General features: G+C 37.1%; 2 protein-coding genes across 2 annotated transcripts in view; both read right to left on the bottom strand.

The window, feature by feature from the left end:
• Nucleotides 1–2,384: 2,384 nt before the first annotated feature.
• Nucleotides 2,385–4,375, bottom strand: bola1 (bolA family member 1). The gene is made up of 2 exons (XM_042490650.1): nucleotides 4,316–4,375; nucleotides 2,385–3,014 (listed from the first exon to the last, which is right to left on the bottom strand). Exon 2 carries the CDS (start codon nucleotides 2,989–2,991, stop codon nucleotides 2,539–2,541), a length of 453 nt encoding a protein of 150 aa, XP_042346584.1. The 5' UTR covers nucleotides 2,992–3,014; nucleotides 4,316–4,375; the 3' UTR covers nucleotides 2,385–2,538.
• Nucleotides 4,376–11,162: 6,787 nt separating this feature from the next.
• The window catches only part of sv2a (synaptic vesicle glycoprotein 2A), a 50,519-nt gene continuing 38,975 nt past the window's right edge, over nucleotides 11,163–22,706 (bottom strand). The window contains exons 5-13 of the mRNA XM_042489865.1: nucleotides 22,442–22,575; nucleotides 21,541–21,630; nucleotides 20,760–20,867; nucleotides 19,582–19,670; nucleotides 18,322–18,486; nucleotides 16,697–16,830; nucleotides 14,761–14,967; nucleotides 13,544–13,703; nucleotides 11,163–12,790 (exon numbers count right to left, since the gene is read on the bottom strand). Coding sequence (XP_042345799.1) covers nucleotides 12,607–12,790; nucleotides 13,544–13,703; nucleotides 14,761–14,967; nucleotides 16,697–16,830; nucleotides 18,322–18,486; nucleotides 19,582–19,670; nucleotides 20,760–20,867; nucleotides 21,541–21,630; nucleotides 22,442–22,575 — 1,271 coding nt within the window. The 3' untranslated portion in view covers nucleotides 11,163–12,606. The remainder of the gene's footprint in view (nucleotides 12,791–13,543; nucleotides 13,704–14,760; nucleotides 14,968–16,696; nucleotides 16,831–18,321; nucleotides 18,487–19,581; nucleotides 19,671–20,759; nucleotides 20,868–21,540; nucleotides 21,631–22,441; nucleotides 22,576–22,706) is intronic.

Genomic DNA, 22,706 nt, shown 5'->3' on the forward strand with positions numbered 1-22,706 from the left:
AAAGCATTAAAAGTTTGCTTTGGCTCTGTGGTTTGGTGCTGTCTCTCTCTTTTTTGTCAAATTTGGACGTAGTTCTTTTAAAAAAAATCATCTGGAGCAAATTTATCTCACAGATGGATGATAACTGGGGTAAAGGATCTTGTTTGTAGAGACTCCCACCACTGATTTTTGACGTAGATGTGTTGTCTCATCACTCTCGCGGGCCTGAGGAGTGATTTTTGGCCGTCATCAGGGTTGAGGGTAGGACAAGAAGACCTTCACGATGACACATACAACCCCAAGATAAAAATAGACGCCCACCCACACTCATATACATGTACACACACACACTAAAGAGTGTGTCATTCTGGGAACAAGCAAACTACCGAACATTTTGTCCTCTGGTTTGTTCTACCAATCACTGAAAAGTTAAAACAATTATCAAGTAAGAATAACTGAGCAATCACTTATAGAAGACTGGGATAATTATATTAAAAACCTTTTTTCACATTTTATTAAACAGATGACTTTTCTTTTTTTTGTGTCCGATGTGTTGAAACATCTGATGTAAAATTTTATGAGTTTATAAATTATTTTGGTTGATTCACTTTTTCACACATTAGTTCGGGGATTCCTCACGTGTTATTTTACCTTCAGGTTGTGCTTTTAGTAAGAATACATGTAAAATCATGAGTAGAAAATAAACTGACTGGTAAATTTGACTTTAACAGGAATAATGAAGACATCATGCCTTCATTAGACCGATCACCTACTACAGATTATCATATAATTGTGCCATACTGCCATCATGTGTTGAGTCAGTGGTACTGACATTATGCTCCCAAATACAGGTATTTCATGTCAATATGAGGTATTAGTTGGTGTCAAATATCACAAAAATAGGTTTTTGCACATCCAGTAGCTTCATCGACGAATGCATTAATCTAACTGCAAATTAGAAATGGAGTTGGTGAGATAAGGACTGTAATAGATAACGTTTATGTAACCTAAATAAACAATAAGAATATTTTCTTCTTTTCTCCAATACCGATAGCAGACCCATTATCAATACTTCGGTCTTTGATTATTTGACCCCACTGCACGTTTAATACCGTGGTTGGTACCTACTACTACTTCACTAGATAAAACTATTTTTTGAACAATACATTTCCAAATTCTTTTCTTTTTTTTAAACACTGCTATTTGATTTGATTTTAGACTACTGTGTACTAGCAGAAAAACTCTAGTTGAGTTATAGACGCTATTAGGTTTAGGGCCAAAAGCTGAGTATTACTCTGAAAAATAAATCCTTTAAAAATTGACAAAATGATAAAAAATTACAAGTTGTTTTTATTTAAGAGGATGAGGATCATGGAGGAATGATTTGCACTTGTACTGGGCACTTTTTAATCATGTTATTTTATATTTTGTTTTAGGGGGGCTCTTTGTTTTTATTGCTAGTGTCTGTTTTTATAGTAGTTGCATTTTAAGGATGTTTTTAGTAAAAATGTCTTCTCATGATGATGTTTATTTTTGTATTTTGCACCTTAGATCCCTGAGAAATGCTCTCATTTTGTTCTGCACACAAATGTATAGCGTAATAACAATAGAACTGAACTGAATTAATAATTTACTTTAAGCACTAGTGTGCACTTTTTTTGTTTGTTCTTTAATGTGCTCCTGATGTCAAAGGAGGTAGGGAGGGATAAGGGATGGGTAGACTGACTTTGTTTGTATATCTGTATATTGAAGTGTCTGTCCATTTATTTTGAGGTTTTTGGATGGGTTTTTGGTTTGAGGCCTGAAATAAGGTTTGTGGTTAACACAGGCTTAAGAGAATTTCACATTTTGTTCAATGATATAAAATACATTAGTAAATACCCCACTCGTGAAATTAATAACTTTAAATGTGTCTTGAAGACGGTTGTTAAAAAGTGGCTAAATGAGACCAGAGAATGTCATCATGACTATCCTGTTACCGATAACTGCTTTACAGTCGTGTTGTGGTGGCAACGCAACCATAGTGAAGTCATAGTCATTTTAGCCTAGCAACAGCTTTTTACTTCTGGCAATTACATTTAGGCACCAAAAATCCCCAAAATGGTGTTCGTTTATGAAGATTATCTTGCTGAAGAAAACGTACAAGTATCATAAAAGTTTGTTTATCACAGAGGTTATTTTCTGCAATGATCCAAAATCCAATGAAAAAATCCAATAGGCTTTTTGAGGAGGGAACCAGGGTGATGTTAGCTTCCAGGGTGGCCTACAGAAAAACATCATCTCTGGGGCACTGTATTGTTCAGGCAATAGGGGCTTTTCTGACAATAAAATTACGATATTCATGTTCTGGTGAAATGGGCTTTTATAACAATTACACAAAATGTACCTCTAAAACAAACTGATGATTTAATGTTTATAATTCATGTTTATTATGATAGAATAACTATAGAAAGCCGTTTTTATATTGACATCTGCAACAGAATCCTGACTTTCATCACACTGACATTGATGTATATATTGTTCCCACAGCTCAGTCCAACATCCTGATCGTCCAGCCCTTCACTCTCGCCCAGCCTTCAGTTTTTCCTCCATTGTGTGATCTCCCCTCGAGCCTCCCATGCAAGGCGGACTTTTAGCCAGAGAGGGGTTACTTCCCCACTGCTCAGGTGTCTTTGCCTGGATAGCCAGTGCATGAACACAGCTACTTAACTCCTCCTTCAAAGCCTCATTAACCAGACGGTGGCGTTTTATCAACGGCAGACCCTCAAACAGGGAGCTGACAACCAGGACACGGAAATGGGACTCAGAGCCGGGGGGCACAGCGTGCATGTGGCTTTCATTGTGGACCTCCAAGTGGTCCGGCTTGAGTTGGTCGGTCAGTTTGGTTCTGATAGACCTCTCAACGGGCCGGCTCGGGTCTGGGTCCATATGTGGTCTGAAGTGGGCCAGAGGCCGGCTTAAGGCAAGACTGGTAGAAACGGGCCGAACACAGCGGAAGACAGTAGGCAGCATCAGAGGTTGTGGCAGGAGACCACCTATGAAAGCCAGATGGGTATAAATAGTTTAAATACAGGTGATGTATTTAATAAGCGGAAGGATATTCATGTTCTGGTAGGTGTATTAATACACCGCACTGGTACTGGCTTTTTATAAGGTATCAGCAGATACCCTGAGCTGAAGTACTGGAAACGGCGCCAGGAGAGAAAGAGTTATATCTGTACATCTTAAATTGAAAGTACTTGCTGTAAAAAGCAAGGAAAGCAGTGGCTCCAAACTGGGAGGTCGTGGTACAAAAGTGGGTCCCTGGTTTATTCTGAATGGACATCAAGGGACTCACAGCCATGTCAAGTTTAACACCTTACTTTGAAATACAATACATTCACAATACAGTGCTTTTATTTCTAAGTGTATTTCCTGCAGTAACAAAAAATCTACACAATTTTCAAGGTGTTTGTTTTTACTTTTCTGCAATCATTGTTTTTCTTTGTTGTAAAAAAAAAGTGTTTTTTTTGTAATATTCTTTTGCAAATTGAGGTGATTTTATTTATGTTTATAAAACACGCATTCCAAACCTGAGGAGTACAAATACATTTTTTTAAAAATCACAAATCACACCATTTTTTTATGGCCTGCAAAAACAAAAAGCATCCATAGATTTTCAAATTTCTAACGGTCCTTGAACAAATCATGTGGGATATACGCGTTATGCATTTTCCCTTAGTCACTCAGGGTGGCTGAAGATGGCACCAATAAAATAAAACCGAAGACCCCTCCTCTGACAGATAAAGGACAGTCCCTTAGGAAATTTAATGTCACTGCAAAACTTCAGAAGTTATGCAAACCCATAACAATTATTAACCAGTCTAACAAAACATAAATAATAGTTAAAGTCGGCTAACACAGTTTTTTAGCTCTGGTTTGAGCAGCTGCAGTGAAAGCATGACATTAGCTTTTGATAAATTGAGAGCTGCTGTTTGTCCACTCGCGTGACAAAATTATTGTCATTAACGTAACATTCAACCGTTGAGGTTACTTATAAGTTGGTGACATTTCTTTTAATCACGACAGGGTTTTATTGGTGCCAGTTTTGCTGTTTCGGAGACCAGCACTAAACATTCAAGCTAACGTTAAGATAGCATCATTCACTGTTTGTTTGCTAGCATTAGCCGTTAGCTTTCGTCATAAACATCAAACAATATGGATGAAAACAGAGACATTGTGACGGAGTCTCTACGCCGAGCAGCTCCATATACGATCACATATCTGCCAGTGTTTATTAATACACTAAATGTGGTCTTAAAACCAAAGTGTGAAGTGATTTTTGCGAACTACTCACCTTGCAAGTTAAGTCAGTTGCGTCCCCGGTTCCGTTACGCAACACTCACCGGAAGTGAGCACATTGTGGGTAGTGAAGTCCTTTCAACACTTTGTAGTCCTGTGGCATTATTATAGCACCTGCGGGATTATTACCATTCGTAGAAAGGCCGTAAATGTACCTTTTTTCCCCCAGCAGAAATTTTGATGTGTCATAGAGGGAAAAGCACAGGTGAAATTATATATATATATATATATGTATGTATGTATGTCTTAGTTCTATTAAGTTTATTAATCTTTCGTTGCAGTTTTGAAAACATCACATTTAGTGGTCAGTGCAGAAGGTCAGTGCAGTTTATGTTGTTGCAAATGAAAAATAATGTGACAGTAGGTCAGTGCAGACATGACAAATGAAAATAAAATAGGTAAGAAGACAAATAAAATAAAATAAAATAAAATAAAAATAAAATAAAATAGACACAAGTATGAACACACAAAGGGGTTTACCTAATTTGTAGGCTATATAATTAAGCTGTATGATTTGAGTAAATTAGTAGTTTTGGTTAAATTTCTATTATATATTTTTAAGTTTGACATTGTTTTGATATATGTATCTTGATCAGATACCCTAAATGAGGGCAATTTCTTAAAAAAAAATATTTCAGCAATGTAGAATGCAGATAAAATAATGAGCAAAATCATTATAAACTGTTCAGTCTTGGATAGTCTATTAATCACAAATCTGTTTTTTTGAGTGGAATTTTTCTTGCCCTGCAGGTTTGAAAGGCATGATTTCTTTAAAAATCGCCAAAAATTACACCATTTACCAAAGCCAGAAACTGTAAAAACAGGGATTGCTGGATTTTCCATTTTCAAATGGTCCTTGAACACATCTTTCTGTACAGGTCTATGAAACAAAATCCTGTGAAAAAACTGCCAATTGCAAATTCCATGACTTGACCATTTTCTCAATGACATTATGTAATGTGACGTATTAAGCTTAATATTTGGAGTACAAAAAGAATACTGATATCATTAGAACACAGAATATACACTATATAACACACTATATAATCTCTTTTTATTAGTGTATTAGAAGGGACATTTTGAGGGTATTTGAATACTGGTAGGAATATGAATTGTTATAATTACGGCCTTGATTTGTAGTGTCTGTTATTAAGGTAAAAGAACATTTATAGACATAAAGAAATGACAATGGTTGACTTTTCATAAGTTTTGTTTATTCTTCATGGTTCTTTGTTATCCATTGTGATTCCAGAGGGTCAGTTGCGCTGTATAGTGCAAACCCAATCAAAAATCAACAATGAGAAAAAAATAACAAAAAAATCTCACACACCTTTTAACAGAACTGATGTTGTCACATTTAGGCTAACTATGATTCATAACCGTTATTTAACATTGATGTATTTACTTATATTTCATTCTCATTTACAAAATACACAAAATCAAAGACAACATACAGCATTGTTCATTTACACTTCTTTTTTTAAACTTTTTTTTTTAATATATATATATTCATGGTTCCACAAACAGTTTCTATACTTACAATCAACTACAGTCTCTACAGCACAGTACAATGACAAAGGTGATAAATTCTTTGATACATTTAATTAATGGCAATGCAATCTTATTGACAAAAGCCTCAAGACTTAGGGTTGTTTCAGAGAGTACACACGAATGTCAGCCGTGTCATCATTAAGCCAACACTCAGCATTTTAGTGGACAAGGCCAGCATATAGTAATGTGCTCCAATTCCCAATAGCTTCAAAGAAGAGAATAAGAGACAAATACCCAAACACTTATTGCTTTGTTAACTTTTTGCACTCACGATTGACTGTTGCTCAGGCAACAAGTTCATTATACAAAAAAACCCTGTAACATAAGCTAAGATATGTATCTACGAGAGACAATTTTTAACTTGGACGGAGCCTGAACGGAGTCACTGAGACAGGTTAGCGCTTTAACAGCATTCCATGTTGAACGAATACGACTGTTATCTTGACATCGTTGTTTTTTAATTTCCATGGGTGATACAGGACAACATACAGAGAGAAGGACTGCTGACGCTTAGCTTTTATGTTTGTACAGTTAATGTGCATTTATATACTATCAGTGTGCTTTAAAGAGGGCGAATTTTGTGGTCTGACTTGCTGGCCGGTTTGACTTGTGAAGCCGTCATTTCTTGCAGTTTAAAAACAAAGCCACTTGGACTCTTAGAGACATGTTATCACAACCGTCACAAATCCAGGTGTTTTTGTTTCACGTGATCAGTAGCTGAAAACCTACAAAGACTTGACTGCAGTATATTTCCAGGGGTCAAAAGGTTTCAAGAGCTATCTTAATAGTTACATTATAAGTACTTTTATTTACATATGTTCATATAACAGAGAATCGATGGTGTAATGTGTAAACTCAGGCCATACAAAATATTTGGCAATAATTAATGAGAGGCATGGCACACTCATAGATAATGGGTCGCATGTCAAATTTGGAGTTAGATCAGTGGCTACGGTTACATGCACACCAATATTCCCCTATTATTCCGAATATGACAATATTCTGATATTAATGTGGATCATGTAAACAGCATATTTCGTTGAAATATTCCAAATGTTTTCCAAATTTAGCATTTTGTGATTATAGTGTGGGATACGCCAGTATAACTTACGTTCTAGGAGCATCTTTAGGCATATAAACAGCCAATTTGGAATCTCAATTGCAATAGTTTTTTACTGCAGTTTGCGACACACAGCCTTTGGCAGTCAGCTCTGTGTGTTGTCATGGATACGTTGTACCCAAACCAACTCGCAAACAGCTTGCAAGGCTGGGGTAGAGAAATATGCAGAAGAAGGTGCTTGAAGAATGAAAGAGGGAGTCCAACAAGTCCGTGGCCAGAAGGAAACTGTGACAAAATCCTATTTTGATGCAAAGTAGCAAAATGACAAGTGGCTCCAGCTGTTCTATTTCTATATATTTTGATGTGATAAATGACGTCACCCAGAGTATGCACTGCTGCATGTAAACCAAAGTATTAGTAGAACATTCATTTACATTAACCATGTAAATGGTGTTGTAGGAATATTGTCTTTTTCACAATAAAGGCAAAAAATTAGCTATTTTGTGCATGTAAACGTACTCAGTGATAGACGGAGGGAGTGAAATGTAAGGGGCAGGTCATCAAAGCTCGAAGCACCTATGTTCACAACTGCACTCCACAATCTTGTCATTTGGTAGATTTTGGTCTTTGTGCTCTTGCTAAACGCCCACTGTGTTCTTCATTAAATCTCTAGCAAGGCTGAGTCAGATTGTGTCTTGAAGAACGCAAGGCATTCACAATTGTGCATGTACAAGAGTGTACATTTAGTGCAATGGGTTGTCTATTTATTCAACTGTCTTGAGTCTACATATGGCTGCTATCCTACAAAATGGCAGTTTGGACGAAAACTTTTCTTTTTTTTGTTAATCTGACATGTTAATGATTGTTTCTCTTTTACCATGCAATTGTGAACATATCACCCATGCTTTTCTAGATCGGGGGAATGTGGCAATAGTTTTCATCAAGACTCTGTGCTGTAACCGATGTGGGATATATGACAGTCAGCCCTTGGCAGTGAGTTCTCTACGTTGAATCTCATGTTATATCAAGCTACATTTGTATGATAAAGCACGAGTAAACACAAGGTCCCAGTGCATTCAAAATCCATACACTAATGAGCAGAATAATCCTTTTCAACTGCAATTGATCTTCTCTGTTCAGTCCCTCCAGGATTTTGCAGACTGATTGTTGCTGCCTGAAACGCCTGATTTTGCAGCAGCTTTTCTAAAACTTTGCAATGCAAATTGCAATATTTAGTAACAGCGAGGTCAACAAAGATGAAACAGACTGACCAGATTGTAAAAAAATCAGGGTGGGGAACAATTGCATTCTCGTTATAGTGCTGCTTACAGGACACCAAAATGGCTCGACTCAGTCATCAATACCTGTTAATAAACACTGGGTTAAATTAACCTTGTGCTGCTAACAGTTTCCCTGTCACCATGTGTGTGACAGGCACAGCATACAGTATAAAAAGAGAGAGAAGAAGAGTGGCTGAGCGGATCAATACATTGTTTGCAGCTGTACAATTAAATGAGTCAAATATGCCGTAAAGCTGCTGTGATTGAACAAAATTGTGAGGCTGCGCAGAACTCACGGGATTGGCTGAATTTGCATGAAATCCTGAAGGGACTACCTGTTCAATTTGTCAGTGTTTGTGCTCCAAGGACATCCCAAATTAGAAAGATTTAAAATGGAACAACTCTTTTTTTCCCTTTTTTCACTTTGCATGTAGAATTTTCCAACTTTTTCAGTATTTATTTCACTGATGCTTAACGCTGATCTTTAAGCCTGTCTTAATCCAGGAGCAAAAAAAACAGGTTAAGTATGTCCAGTATGCTATCACAGCATGTTCACTTATCAATATAAAACACCTTTCACAAATCAGAATAATATTTGCAAAATATGAAATGGTAAAAGACATTAAAAAAAGAAAGTTAAATCTCAATATTGCACAGAGGTTCAATATTGCACTAAGAAGCACGCTCACATTAATATAAACATTCAGTTCACACAAACAATTAGATTATAGTCTGTCAACTCTAACACACCCCTGCACTGAAACCATCGAAACTAAAAGACTTTTTGTGTATTCTTTTCTCTCCTTTGTGATTACCTGCTTTATTTCTACATGTGTACAATTTAAAGGGATAGTTTGGATTTTTAAAAATGTGGGGTTGCAAGGTTCTTATCCATAGTCTAAGTATTGCATACAGTAAATGTCAGTCAGTGCACCTCCAGTTTGGAGAAGCGAGGTGGATTTTAGCCACCTCAAAAAGTTCTAACATAAATATATATATATATATATATATATATATCATTTTAAGTGTATACTATACTGAGAGTATTTTCACTGCCTTATCTTTCTGACAGACAGCGTGTTCAAACAGGGAAGCTGTTAACTGCCTCAGTTCCTCATCTATGCTTTTGTCAAAACCATCAGACTCCATTGACAAAAACAGTAATTTTACCTCACTGAACACAGGAGCTGCGCATGTACCGTGACTTTGACAATTAGGTAGTTTGTGTTATTGTGTGACTTTAGTGAATCCCAACTAACCCCTTTAAATGCAAAAGTCCTGCAATAACACAAGAAACTAACTATTAGAGGCAGTGGTCAACCAGTAGCTCCTGTGTTCAGCAGGATGTTAAATCACTGTTTTTTCTCAATGGAGTCTGGCTTTTAAGAGAGCAATGTAACGGCTTAAATTGTCATTCGAAATCGTTGCCTGACATTTGAAAAAAGCAGTAAAAATATTCTAAATATAGTGTCTGGTATTGAATTTTTTAGGTGGAATTTTTATTAGGTGGCTAAATATAATTAGTACATAAAACCCCACTTAACAAAAAACCAAACTATCCCTGATAAAGGAATATTTTCATTTTAAAACCATTCTGCAGAGTGTGGTATAAGGTTCATCATCTTTCACTACATCACTGCTACCAGAATAAAAGCACTGTGCTGTCTTTTGTGGGAAGCAAATGTCAAAAATATTGATGTAAGCTAGACTAACCAATGAGCAAATGCAACTTGTCCAGAGTGCTGTTTTACACGATGTACTCTCAATTGTCATAAATTTACATACATACTTTGTGACATGCATAACACCCTCCAAAACATATATCATAAGACACAAACATACTGTAAGCCTGGGAGGGGAGGTACTAAAAAGGCATTTCTTACAAAGGAATATACAGTGTGATTGAAAAAATGGTGATTGAGTGTGAGATTCTGAACATTTTCACCAAGTCAAGAAAATGTTAGGGACATCCACACTGGCGAATGGTTGTGCTTTGAATGTACACTTTAACTTTGTGATGAAATGGTGATCATGACAGCCCAAAATCTTCACTTGGCATATCCATTAACAGATCGTAATGACCTCATGGCTGTTGCGGAGGTGATCGGAAACAATGTTTTTAAAGGGAGAAGGGGCTCGATTGATCTCCTTGTCACATTCTAACAATAACAAAAGCAAACCTGGAATGTTCTATCTATAAAATGGCAGTTAGTCTGTACACCAACACAAGACCTCAGGAGATAAAGAATGAGGACGGGTCTTTGTTGAAGAGAAAGCCAAGAGAGGTGTGTCTTGGTTTTACCCCGCAAAGTCAAAAATGCTTCAAATCAAGGCATAAGATGTTGCATTTTTGATGTCCAACAATGGCAAAGTACTCAAGACTTGACAGGTGAGTTTGCTCAGAAGAATGGAGGTGACTACAGAGAACTCTGCAACAATGGCTAGTGGTCATTTCTATGAGTCTATTTGCATGGCTCATTATCAAGAGCCCCCGTCACCTGACCTCCAACCCCAGGTGTATGTACTTTTACTGCGAGGGCCGACTAAATCTATTAAATGTCAAGCTCTCTCTGAACAGGGAAAGTTCAGATTTTGAGAAGTGGGGTTGTTTGAAGTACTAATCCATAGTCCGAGTATTACAAACAGCGAATGGCGTTAAGCACATCCCTAATTTGGGGAAGCAGGCTGGAGTCGGCAAAATATATTTTAACCACCTTAAAAAAAAAAAAAAACAATATTAGTTTAAGTGCATACTATATTGCTTTTTTTCACTGTTTTACCGTGGTGTTTATTTGTATATTTTTATTTTTTATTTATGTTACCCTGTTTATAATCCTCTATTTAAAGTTTCTGCTATTTTACACCGCAATCATTATTGTTATTTGCTTATAAGATTTTTCGGGGGGCTTTTTGCCTTTTTTAGATAGGACAGCTATAGCGTGAAAGGGGGAGAGAGAGGGGAATATTTCAATATCTATTTGTTTGTTTGATTCTTTTTAATGTCTCTGTTTTTGGTCGGCATCATTGTAAAGGAGGGTTTCGCTCAATTGATTTCCAGAGTCTGAAATGAAGGTTTGAATGAAAAATGTCAGACAGCATTTACTTTTCCCACGGTAAAATTGAGCCGTTATACTGCTCTCTTTATAGCCAGATTCCATTAAAAGAAACAGTGATTTAACAATCCCGAACACAGGAGCAGCTGGTCCACTGCATCCCCTGCCTCGTAAAGACATTCAATTAGATTCAAGTGCTTTCACAGGGACCAAGTTAACAAATGTATGATTGTCAAGGTATCAGAGGACTTCACTTCCTAAATGATACAGGAATAGTTTTGTACCAGCTACATTTGTCCATTTGAACTAGTCAGAGCAATAGTTGCACATATCTATTTTATTTATTTATTGTCATGATGGGATTTTTGACCTTATCTCAATCTTCTGTTGATTGCAAAGCATCTGAGCACATTTTTGTGATGGTACATTGTGTTTTGCCTTTTATGATTGCATGTTATAATTTTGAATTGTTTCTGGATGGATGCCGGCTTCTTAAATCTACCATTGGGTACAAATAAAGTAACCTGTACATATGGTGTCAAATTCCTGTACTTCAGGCACCTCAAGCACCTTGTATGATTGCTGGTTTGTGTTATTATGTGACTTTGCCGTTTGAAAGTGTTAGTTCAGATTCACCAAAGTCACACTATAACACAAAATATCTAACTGATCAAGGCAGCAGCAGACCAGAGCCTCCTGTGCTCAGCGAGTTTAAATTAGTTTTTTTCAATAAAGTCTGGTGGTTTTGACGAGAACGTAGGTGGGAAATTTAAGCTGATAAGGTCTTTACCATCAAAACAGGCTGTCTGACGGAAGGGTAATGCTATGAAAATATTCTTGAACTGATTGTGATTTTTTTAATATTGTTTTTAGAGGGTTAAAATGCATGTTGTTGCTGCTCCCCTCCACAGCAGTGCACTGCTTTACTTCGATGTCAGACTCCAGACTGAATCTCCAAACTGGGGGCGTGCAGACTGACATTAACTGTATGTAACACACTGACTATGGATAAGTACCTCATGCAACCCCACTCCAATAAAACCCATACTGTCCCTTTAATGTTATTTTGACCTCATTAGCAATTTGTCTCAGCTCAGCATTTCTTCAGGCTTTCCAATTGTTTGTCACAGCGTCACTATCTGTCAAATAATCACCAATCCCAAATATTTACAGCAGATCTGCGTCTCTCTTCTGTGTTATGTGCACAAACTCTATCATTATGAGAGAGGAGGGTTAGAGGGAAGGATTTGAAGGGCTCTTGAGCTGCTCATTCACAGTGTGGTGAAAACTCTTCTGCAGCCCCCCCACCCCCCCACCCCTGGGGAAAGTTGTTGGCGCCACACTATTGCAGCACCTGACCCCGCGTTTCTGGTAGTTTGAGGGCCAGAAAACTGCCCGCCGCCAGCGCCCCCGAGGCAAAGAGGATGGGGACCGCCTTGGTGATACCAACGAAGGAGGTAAAGATGCTTATGCCTAAAACGGCTGCTAATTTACAGAGGGCGTTGAGGAAGCCGAATGCCGTGGTTCTGAGAAAAGAGAGGGGAAAGATAAAGAGCACAGTGACAGGTTATAGTCTGTTGATAACATATTAAACCAACACTGTAAATTTTTTTTTCTTGTATACACCTTACCCATTCAGTAAGGTATGAAATATTACACATCCCCCAAGCCTAGTTTAAGAAGTAATAAAAACAACCAAATAAGAAAGCTGGTGGAATTACAGAGCAACAGAAAAATCTTTTTTGCTTTTTTTAACTTTGTATCCCAAATACAGCCTTTTAGATTAGGTTTAAAAGTGAGTTTCTGAATTTAATCTGCACATCATTCATTTCAAAGACTGCAGGGACTCTATATAACCACAGGGTGGAGCCACATGGTGTAAAATGAAGAGATGCTCTCATACCGGATTCAAAGGAGCAACACAAATGATACATGTTCTTGCTCTGGTAGCATTTTTCAATCATGTTACCCACAAATACTCCTGCATCATCTTATATTAGGTTTAAATTATACATGCAAATAGAATTTACATACCCCAGCTATTTAATGTACAAAAATTAAGAGAAAGCCTTACTAAAACCATTAGGTGGCAACAAGACAGCTAAGTGCTTTGAATCACATGCACCACCAATGATTTCACCCCACAATGTCGTCCATCCCTGCAAGCCAACCAATCATTGTAGGGCAACTCTTATGACATCATTTGACACGTCATTCAGCACCAATGACCGTGTCTACACGGTGTCAAGGAGATTTCGGGGCATGCCTAAATTGCCTACCTCTTGTCAGAGGGGTAGAGCTCGACGGTCAGCACATCCAGGGCATTCCAGGAAGCGATGCTGATTCCCCCGAACAGGCAGAGCAGAGCAATCATGGCCGACTCGCTGTTTCCAAAGGACAGGAAGAAACAGCTGATGCAAGAGATGACACTGGAGCCCGCTGGAGGTGGATGGGAGAAAAGAAAGGTTGAGGGAAAGAGTGATGGATGAAGAAAGGGCTGTTGTTAGCTGTTGTACCCCAAACCCCCAAAATACCCACAAAACAAAATTTTTTGAGGGGCTTCATCAATTGCAAGAGTACATGTCAAAGAGTCATTGATAATCTAAGGGTAGAAATTAGGCTTTTAAAATCAGGCCTGTTTCCAGTTCCTGAATTGAGTTATGGAAGCAATTTTTCTCTCAGTCCTGGATTGAGGTACTATCATCTACAGCTGTGGTTCCCAACGTAATTTCAGTGTAGCCAATGATGTTTTTAATCAATCTTCAGAAATTGAAATTCCAACAAGTTCTGTTTTTACAGTTTCTAGCTATTATAAGCCATGTAATTTTGGCGATTTTTAAAGAAAACATGTATTACAAAGCTGTTTTCTTAACAATCAAATAAATACTAAATAAATACAATATATATTATTAATTTGCCAAAATCTTTGCAGTTTTCTATAAATTTTGCCAAATATATTTCAGAAATAGCTGAATATTTTGTAAATAAAACATGCCATCCAAACCTGTGATTTTCTTTAAAAATATATATATTTTTTTAAAAATGGCCACACATTTTTTTTTTTTTTTTTTTTAAATCGCCATTTTTAAAAAAAAAGAAAACAAGGCATTTTTTTAGACCAACACTAAGATAAAAACAAAAAAGAGCCATTTAAAGTTGGATGCCCTTCCCTTGGGAAAAAAGTGCTTAAAAATTACATGACATGCCTAGCGTGTATATATAAAGGCAGAGACAGAATGCAGGGAGAAAGTAAAGAAACTTTCCTGAATACCAAATAAACAAAAGCATGACCAAAACTTTGTCACACGTTGATGCATATTAAAGCTACATGATCATCGACGACTGAAAATAAATTCACCTTTATGTCACATTTATGTAATTTAATTCATTATACACAACAATTTTTCATGATTTTCCACAACTTTTACTGATATTTACTGGCTCTATGACTTTTGTGCACATTGTGCAGAGTTGTGTGGCCCTGTGCTCATATTACCTAGCATCCTCAGTCGTCCAATCTTGTCCATGAGCAACGCGGAGACGATGTTGCCTGGCAACACAGCCAAGGTGCCCAGGAAACTGACGAAGTAGACCATGTAGGCATTGTTCTCATCGCTCACATCACTGAGCAGGCAGCCCTCTTTGTTGTGCAAGAAAGTGCTGTTGATTAGCTTGCAATTGACCAACCTGTACTTGAATAGATCTGGGGAGAAAGGAGGAGGAGGGAGGGGGTGTGGAGGAAGGCGAGACAGGAGACAGAAAGACAGTAGAGTTGAGAGGGTTGATTAGTAAACCCGTTGACATTGTAGGGAGGAAACGGGACAATAGTGATTATTGATCTTTTTGTAACTCTTCAATTTTAATACATTTTCAATTTGTAATCCCCTACAGCAAAGGCTTTAAAGGTGAATCACCTGCAAGAAGTTAAGTTAGATGAACAACATTTTAATATCATGAAAGCATCACAGCAGGATCAGAATGAATGTACAAGGAAAAGCAATGTCAACAAACTGTTTAACACTTTTTACATGAGCTCCCTTTTTGGGAACACACAATAAATGTCAGAATTGCTGTGCTGCTGCTTTGTGACAATGCTTTTCCTTACTTCTGCTTTTACAGTCTCTGGCTATGATATGCAATGTTATTTGGGCATTAAAAAAAGGAGAATACATTTTTTAAAATCATTAAAATAATTAAAAAGAATAAAAATGCATTTTTTCTAAATTGCCAAAAATCAGTTTTCTATTTTAAAAGAAAAAAATTAATTTTTAATAGAAAACATGCCTTCCAAACTTAAAAATAAATTTTAAGAAAAAAATTATTCAAATTTTTTTTCTAGAAAAATCCACTCTAAAACTTGAAGATTTTTTAAAAAAAAATACTTTAATGCTTTGAATGCTTATTGAAAACACAAGCAAGGGTATTAAACCCTGAAAAAGAAAACAATTTGTATAAAATTAAATATATTAATTAAAGTGTGAAGGCATCATGAATAGCACAGAAAGAATCAGGTACAGGTATATACAACCATTCACTGCCAGATGACGAGTGTGTAAATGTGACATCTTATGTTTTCATTTCAGTGGAGAAAAATCGATCTTATAACTTGAGATGAGAGACAGCTTCGCAATTTTAAAGCTGAAATGATGGAGGACTCAGTCCAGGTTGCTAGGAGACATTGAAGCTCTGCAATACTGCATTTGGTGTAGAGCCAGTAAGCCATTTGAGAAGGAAAGGGAAAGTAATTGAGCCATTTTGACAGTTTTTTGCTGCTCTTTTGAATGTCAGGAGGAAAAATACTGAGTCCATTAAAACTGAGTATTATAAGATACAAAAAGATGGTCAGGGCTATTGATAAAAGGATTGCATGAGTTAACTATGTCCAGGTGCAATATATGAACATTGTCTTAATTCCATTTTTAATCATGATACTAAAGCACAACAAAAACCTCACACAAACTCTTACTATCATTGCATTTGACAGCAAACACAGAGGAGTGAAACTGTGCCAGTAGCTCTAGTTATAAGCACTATAAATAGCAGACAGAGAATAAGGACGGGGAGAGGAAGACAAGACCACATTCACAGCTCATACTTGTTTTTTTAGCAGTGGTCCAGTGGAGGTTTGATGCACAGCTTACACCATATTCAGATTTTCAAAATATAGTTTATTCATCTTTTTTAAGGTGTGACTTGAAGTCAAAGCCTGATAAACATTGCAGAAAAATGTTTCACTCATAATTGATGATTCAACTTTGCTATCTCTATTCACTGAAAGTAGGTGGTTTTCCATTACAGATTTGAACAAAACTTCATATTTTGGAAATGTTGAAAAAATATAATTGTGAGATTTCAAGCTTCACCACCTTCTTATTAACCAATATACAGTGTGTGTGTGTGTGTGTGTGTGTGTGTGTGTGTGTGTGTCCTACCTGTGTTGTAGAAGAGTGTCGCAATGAAGGTGCAGTTCTTGAAGAAGGTGTTGCTGGAGGTGATGTCCTCAAAGTAACACTCCTCAAACAGCGAGTCCTCAAACACCATAGATCTCATTTTCAGGTTCATAAACCTTCAAGCAATCGCACACAGGGAATCAAGAAATGGAGGCAACGAAGAGATGGAGCGTAGGAGAGGGGAGCCCAGGCAGAAAAGAAGAAGATGCAAGACAGAGTGAGAAAATGAATTTTAACAACTGAAATCACATGCAGAGTCGAGGTTGAAAAGGCAAGGTCAAAGGAAACATCACAGCCAGGCTTGTTAAACATGAACAAGTCTGCAGGGCTTTCGTCCAATCGAAGCAAAGCTCAGAAAAGAATATTTTGCTGAAGCCTCATTCATATTTTCACCTGATTTGTTGTCATCCTGCACAAAGTATGAACACTTTATGAATGTATTAATCAACCAAATATTGGAGATTAAATATAAAACTAGAATAACAGCCACGTGGTTGTATGCCTCTGCGCACCAGTCAAGTTGCACTTACAGTTTATATCTGTATCTGCATAACATTATGATGTCACAGCTGACCTTTGACCTCTTACACATAAAATATCAGAACTTCATCATTATAGTCGATTAGAAATTTGTGTGAAGTTTAAGGCTATAAATGATTACGTTATGTCCAAAAACATGTTGTATGACATCATGATGCACTTGACCATTGGCCACTAGATACTAATAAGTTCACGTGGACGTTTGTGCCAAATATGAGAAGTCACTCTTCAGATATTGCATTCACAGGAATGAGGCGGTGCAGAGTCACAGTGACCTTTGAATACCTAATTCTGAGAAACTCATCATTGAGTCCAAGTGAACATTTGTGTCAAAATTAAAAATATTCCCTCTAAGTGTTTTTGACACATCACTTTCACAAGAATGACACAAATACAAGGTCACTGGGGCCTTGAACTTTGAACACCCCAAAAAAATAATCGGTTCATCCTTGAGTCTGCTCAAATGTTTGTGCCGAATTTAAGATTCTTAAGATACTACATTCACTAGAATATGACAGAAGAGGCCACAGTGACTTTCACCTTTGATCTTTGACCACCAAAATGTGATCAGTTCAACCTTAAGTCCAAGTGAATTTGAAGAAATGCCCTCAAGGTGTTTATGAGATAACATGTTTGCAAGATTGAGATGGATGCAAGTTCACAGTGACCTTAACCTTTGACCTATGACCACCAAAATCTAGTCAGCTTATCCTTAAAACCAAGTGAATCTTTGTGGCAAATTAAAAAAAAATCTCTCACTGTGTTTTTGAGAACAAAACTAAGTAAAAAGAGTTCACAGGGACCTTGACCCTTGACCGATGACCATCAAATTCTCATCAGTTCATCCTCGAATCCAAATGGATGTTTGTGCTAAATCTGAAGAAATTCCCTTGAGGCGTTCTTTAGATATCTCATTCAAGAGAATGGACCAGACGGACTCTATCATCAGCACAGAGGCATTAAAATACCCTTGGAATAAAAGGCACCTGACTCACTGTAATCTGATTCAAAATGAGTTTGCCCTCATTTGACAGGCCAACACTAACGAGGGGATGCAGCTGACTCACTTGTCGTTGAAGTATTCTCCCTGGCGGTGGACCTGGTTTTCCAGGGTGAAGTTAAAGGTGACATGTTCCACTTTCTCCTTAACGAAAACCTTGGTGCGTGAGGCGTACTCCTGCTTCTGCAGGTACTTGATCATGTCGGGGAACCACACTGTCAGACCGTAGTAGCTGGACGAGGAGGAGACGGAGGAGAAGAGAGAGAAAGTTAGAGTGCTGCTGTCACAAAAAAGACAAATCTACAGAGAAGACAGGATGCCTCAGTTGTTGTGTGCAAGGGACACACAAAAACTGTATTTGTAACGTCTCTGCACTACAAAGGTTTACACAGTCACTACAATGTTGGTCAAAACTGAGTTATTACAATAATTAAACCTTTGGATAGCTGTTCTACTTTGTGACAAAATTTCCTGATTCAGTCTTGTTTTGTTGTACAGAAAATCGGGTACAAAATTACGGAAACTACAAAATTCAACCAAAACTCAAACAATACTAAATGTGGTAATTTTTTCTGCCTTTGGTTCCCCAAAAATAAAGATTCTATCAAGACAAGGAAAACAACACTGAGTGTATTACAGCGAGTGGTGAAAGTGAGAATGAGGATGATTATTTCCATAAGATAACTGATAACGTGACAATGACCACAGCAACATCAGTGATTAAGTTTTCTTCATACTGAAAGACAAAATACTAAAATTCTTGTCTACCTATTTAGCTGTTTAAAGGTCCCGTGCAGGTTTAGCAGGATATATTGGCACAGTTCAATATAATAAGTGTGTTTTTCTTTAGTTCATTATTGGATAATGAGAACTGTTGTGTTTTCGTTACCTTTGAACGAACCATTTATATCTACACAGGGAGCAGGTCCAAGGAGTCAACCATGTAGTATCGCTATTCTTTGCTACTGTGCATGGTGGTGCAACATGGGGATCTCAATAAATGAGGACCTGCTACCTTTGTGGATATAAACAGCTCATTGTAAGGTGACAAAACATTTCAGCTGCACTTGTATAAACTGCTGAGTAGTTTAATTTATAACAAAAATCATATTTTATAAACTCTTATGTTTTTAATTGTATAGTCTTAATCTGTACAGTAACTACAACTGTCAGATTAATGTAGTAAAATGGAGTAAAAGAATAAAGTGGTATGAAACAAAAAGACTCAAGTAAAGTAAAAGTACCTCAAATATGTACTTAAGTATCATACTTGAGTAAACACAGTTAGTTACATTCAATCACTGAACGTTCTTTAACCTCCTCTCACCTGAAGGACATCGAGAACCACACAGCCATCATCATGTAGGTGGTGCGGCGATATTCGGGGGAGAAAACGGTCTGGAAGTTACTCCACACCTGAAAGAACACACACATGGACACAGACACACAGTGGAAACACAGAGGGGAAAAATATAGACCAGTCAGATTAAAAGTAAACATACACCAGGATGTCTGAAAACAAGTTTCTTTTCCATCAACTGCAAGAAATAAACACCATGTCCCAGAATCCCTTTCCAGCCACAGAGCAAACACACTGAGACAGCCTCGGCATCAAAAACTGAGAGACAAACACATCCTGTCACTGAATACACACCGTCCTCAAACACAAAGAGTGTCGTCATATAAATAAAGCCTGAGCTGAGCAGTGATGGGAAGTTTCACTGAGCTTTGTGTTTTCCTTAAAATGCAGTTAAAAATGATATTTTATGCAACACTGATTAAAATAAAACACTTATTCCCTTGATTATAATATCTATGTGTGATGCTTTCATGCTTTGAATTTTCCTCACAATATTTGGTGATAACGCACCCTGTTTTAAAAGAATAGTTCACATTTTGGGGAAGATTTCATTTGCTCTCGTAACTCAGAAAAAAGACTGTATGTGGACACAGGCCCGAGACGAGCAACAACACATTTTCCTATTTATCTTTCACACAACTGTGGCTTGTATCCACATTTATTAAAGGCATTCTTCACAAAACGCTCATATTTGCATATTTGTGTCATGCTGAATTTGTGAAAACTTTTTTTTTTCTTGCATGCCTCCAGGGTGAACAAAGAATCCAGCTGGATTATACTGTTGTTCTGTTGATGTTTTGCAATATTTTTTGCTTTTGTCAAACACAACCCCATTCTTCCAATTCGTCAACAATGTTTTTTATTTCGGGATTTTTCTACACTGTGAAGGCATGCAAGAAAAGATTTTTTTCATATATTCAACATAATATGGACTGAAAAATGTATGTATACAAACGAGCATAGGTGAAGTATTTCTTCAAGTTTAAGGGTAAAATTTTAAATTTACACGAGTCAGGTTTAATTCTGACGGTGTAATCAAGCATGCAGCTTTGCAAACATCCACAGATTACCAGTTCTGATCTGCCCCCAGTGTGTTGCTTTGTTACACAGTAAAATTAATCAAAAAAAAAAAACAAGACTGTCACCTGATGGAAAAGTGTAATGAGCTTGATCCTCCATTTCTGATGCCAGGCGGCTCCATCGCCCAAGTTCACCAGCTCATCCATCTGCTTCACTGTTTTAATGGTGGTAACCTACAAAAAAACAGCACAAGCATTCAATATTTAGATTTAATTTAATGATTGTTGAATGTGCTCCTCTTTAACATACTTCGCAATAACTTTTTTTCGACAGGGTTTCAGTCAAAAGATCTTCATTACGCACAGAAGTTGTTAAAAAAAGATGTGGGGTAATATGCGCACACACATGCAAACCTGCACTTTAAATTATCACAGATGCTCAGTAGAATTAATGTCCTTTTCATATTATTATTCAATGTCATATAAAATATCAGGACATATTAAAAGCATATTTACATCAGCTGGCAAATAAGTTTCTCCCATTAAGGCACACGTGAGACAACGAAAGCTTAATAATCTTATAATAAGAAGCACCTGATCTAAATGCCTAACCATTATAATATGATGTATTAAACATGGACAGTTCTGATAATTAATGTCACATGTTAATAGGGTAAGCAGAGGTTATAAAGCTTTTTCTTCACAATATTTCATTTAAGCATTAATATGAACTGTGTGGCTCAAAGCATTTACAGAAAATCTGTTTTAACTTCATTAATATGCAAATTTATGCAGCAAAGAGCTCAGAAACCTGCTGCATTGTATTAGCCTGCAGACAGACACACACGCACTGTGTGAAGAGTGCGCCTTCTTACATACAGACATAAGATTCTCGAGTGTGACTTACAGAGAAGACCCTCTCTGGGTAACCCTTGGCCCTCATGTTGGTGTCATGGACCTGCTTCAGAATCATCCACGCCTCGTCATGTTTCCCATTCTGCAGGAGAGAAACAAATGTACATGTTAAGTCAAGCTCAATATTTTAAACACCTCTTTACAGTCTGCTACAGGTTGTGAAGCCTCTATCTACTCTAGTACGATATTTGGTACTAAAGTTGTGTTTTGATTCAATTTTTAATTGTAACACACTTGATGTGAGTGATGTCATGTGAGGATAAAATAAAATGAATCGCTTGCATACTGCATGGCTCCTATGTCCACTTATTTATTACACCAGTAGTGTGACAGACATTCATTTTTTTTCATATCTGCTTACTTTTGGCTAAGCACCTGCCCTCATTGGTTTGAATGTGCATGCATATTTCTATATGTAATGTGACAATGCTATAAAACACACATATGGAGATATTGATTTCTTAAATATTGTTAGGATCTTTATCTGTTAAAAAATAAAATTCAACAGCCAATAACAGCAAAATGTTATCATGCAATCATCTTAAAAATCTTGCATTTAATCTCCAACTTTTCAGATTACCTTTTAGTGTGTCATTATGTAAAATACACTAAATAGGAATAAAAAACTTCAGCAGTGCTTTGTGTATCTGGCATTGTCTTGCTGTTTACCCCAATCTTTGATGTATATATGCACATATTTATTCATTTATTTATTTATTCAGAATATTCTGGAAAAGTGTCTAAGCAGCACTTTGTCTGCCACATGGCATCTTCCACTTTGCAAGTGCACGGATGCTTTCTGTTTTCAAGGCTGTTTATGCAACGAAGAAGTCAAAATATATTTAAATTATATTTCCCTAAGGTCTGAGTGTGGCGAGAGCTGACAGGCTGACCTCCAGGTAGAAACGGGGGCTTTCGGGCATGGTGGTGAGGGCAGAGATGGCCGCCACAGAGGGAAAGGCACACACCAACACAAAGACACGCCAGCTGTGGAACTGATAGGCCGAGCCCATCTGGAAACTCCAGCCTAAATGAGGAGAAAGAGAGAGAGGGGAGAGAAGTCAGAGGACAGAGAGGCATTTTCACTGAAAGATTAAACTGTTGCATTTTTCTTGTTTATTTGTGATTTTTTAAAATTATTTTAATAACCCATTAAAT

The sequence above is a fragment of the Plectropomus leopardus genome, chromosome 7, assembly GCF_008729295.1.
Source record: "Plectropomus leopardus isolate mb chromosome 7, YSFRI_Pleo_2.0, whole genome shotgun sequence".
In the NCBI taxonomy this organism is placed as follows: Eukaryota; Metazoa; Chordata; class Actinopteri; order Perciformes; family Serranidae; genus Plectropomus; species Plectropomus leopardus.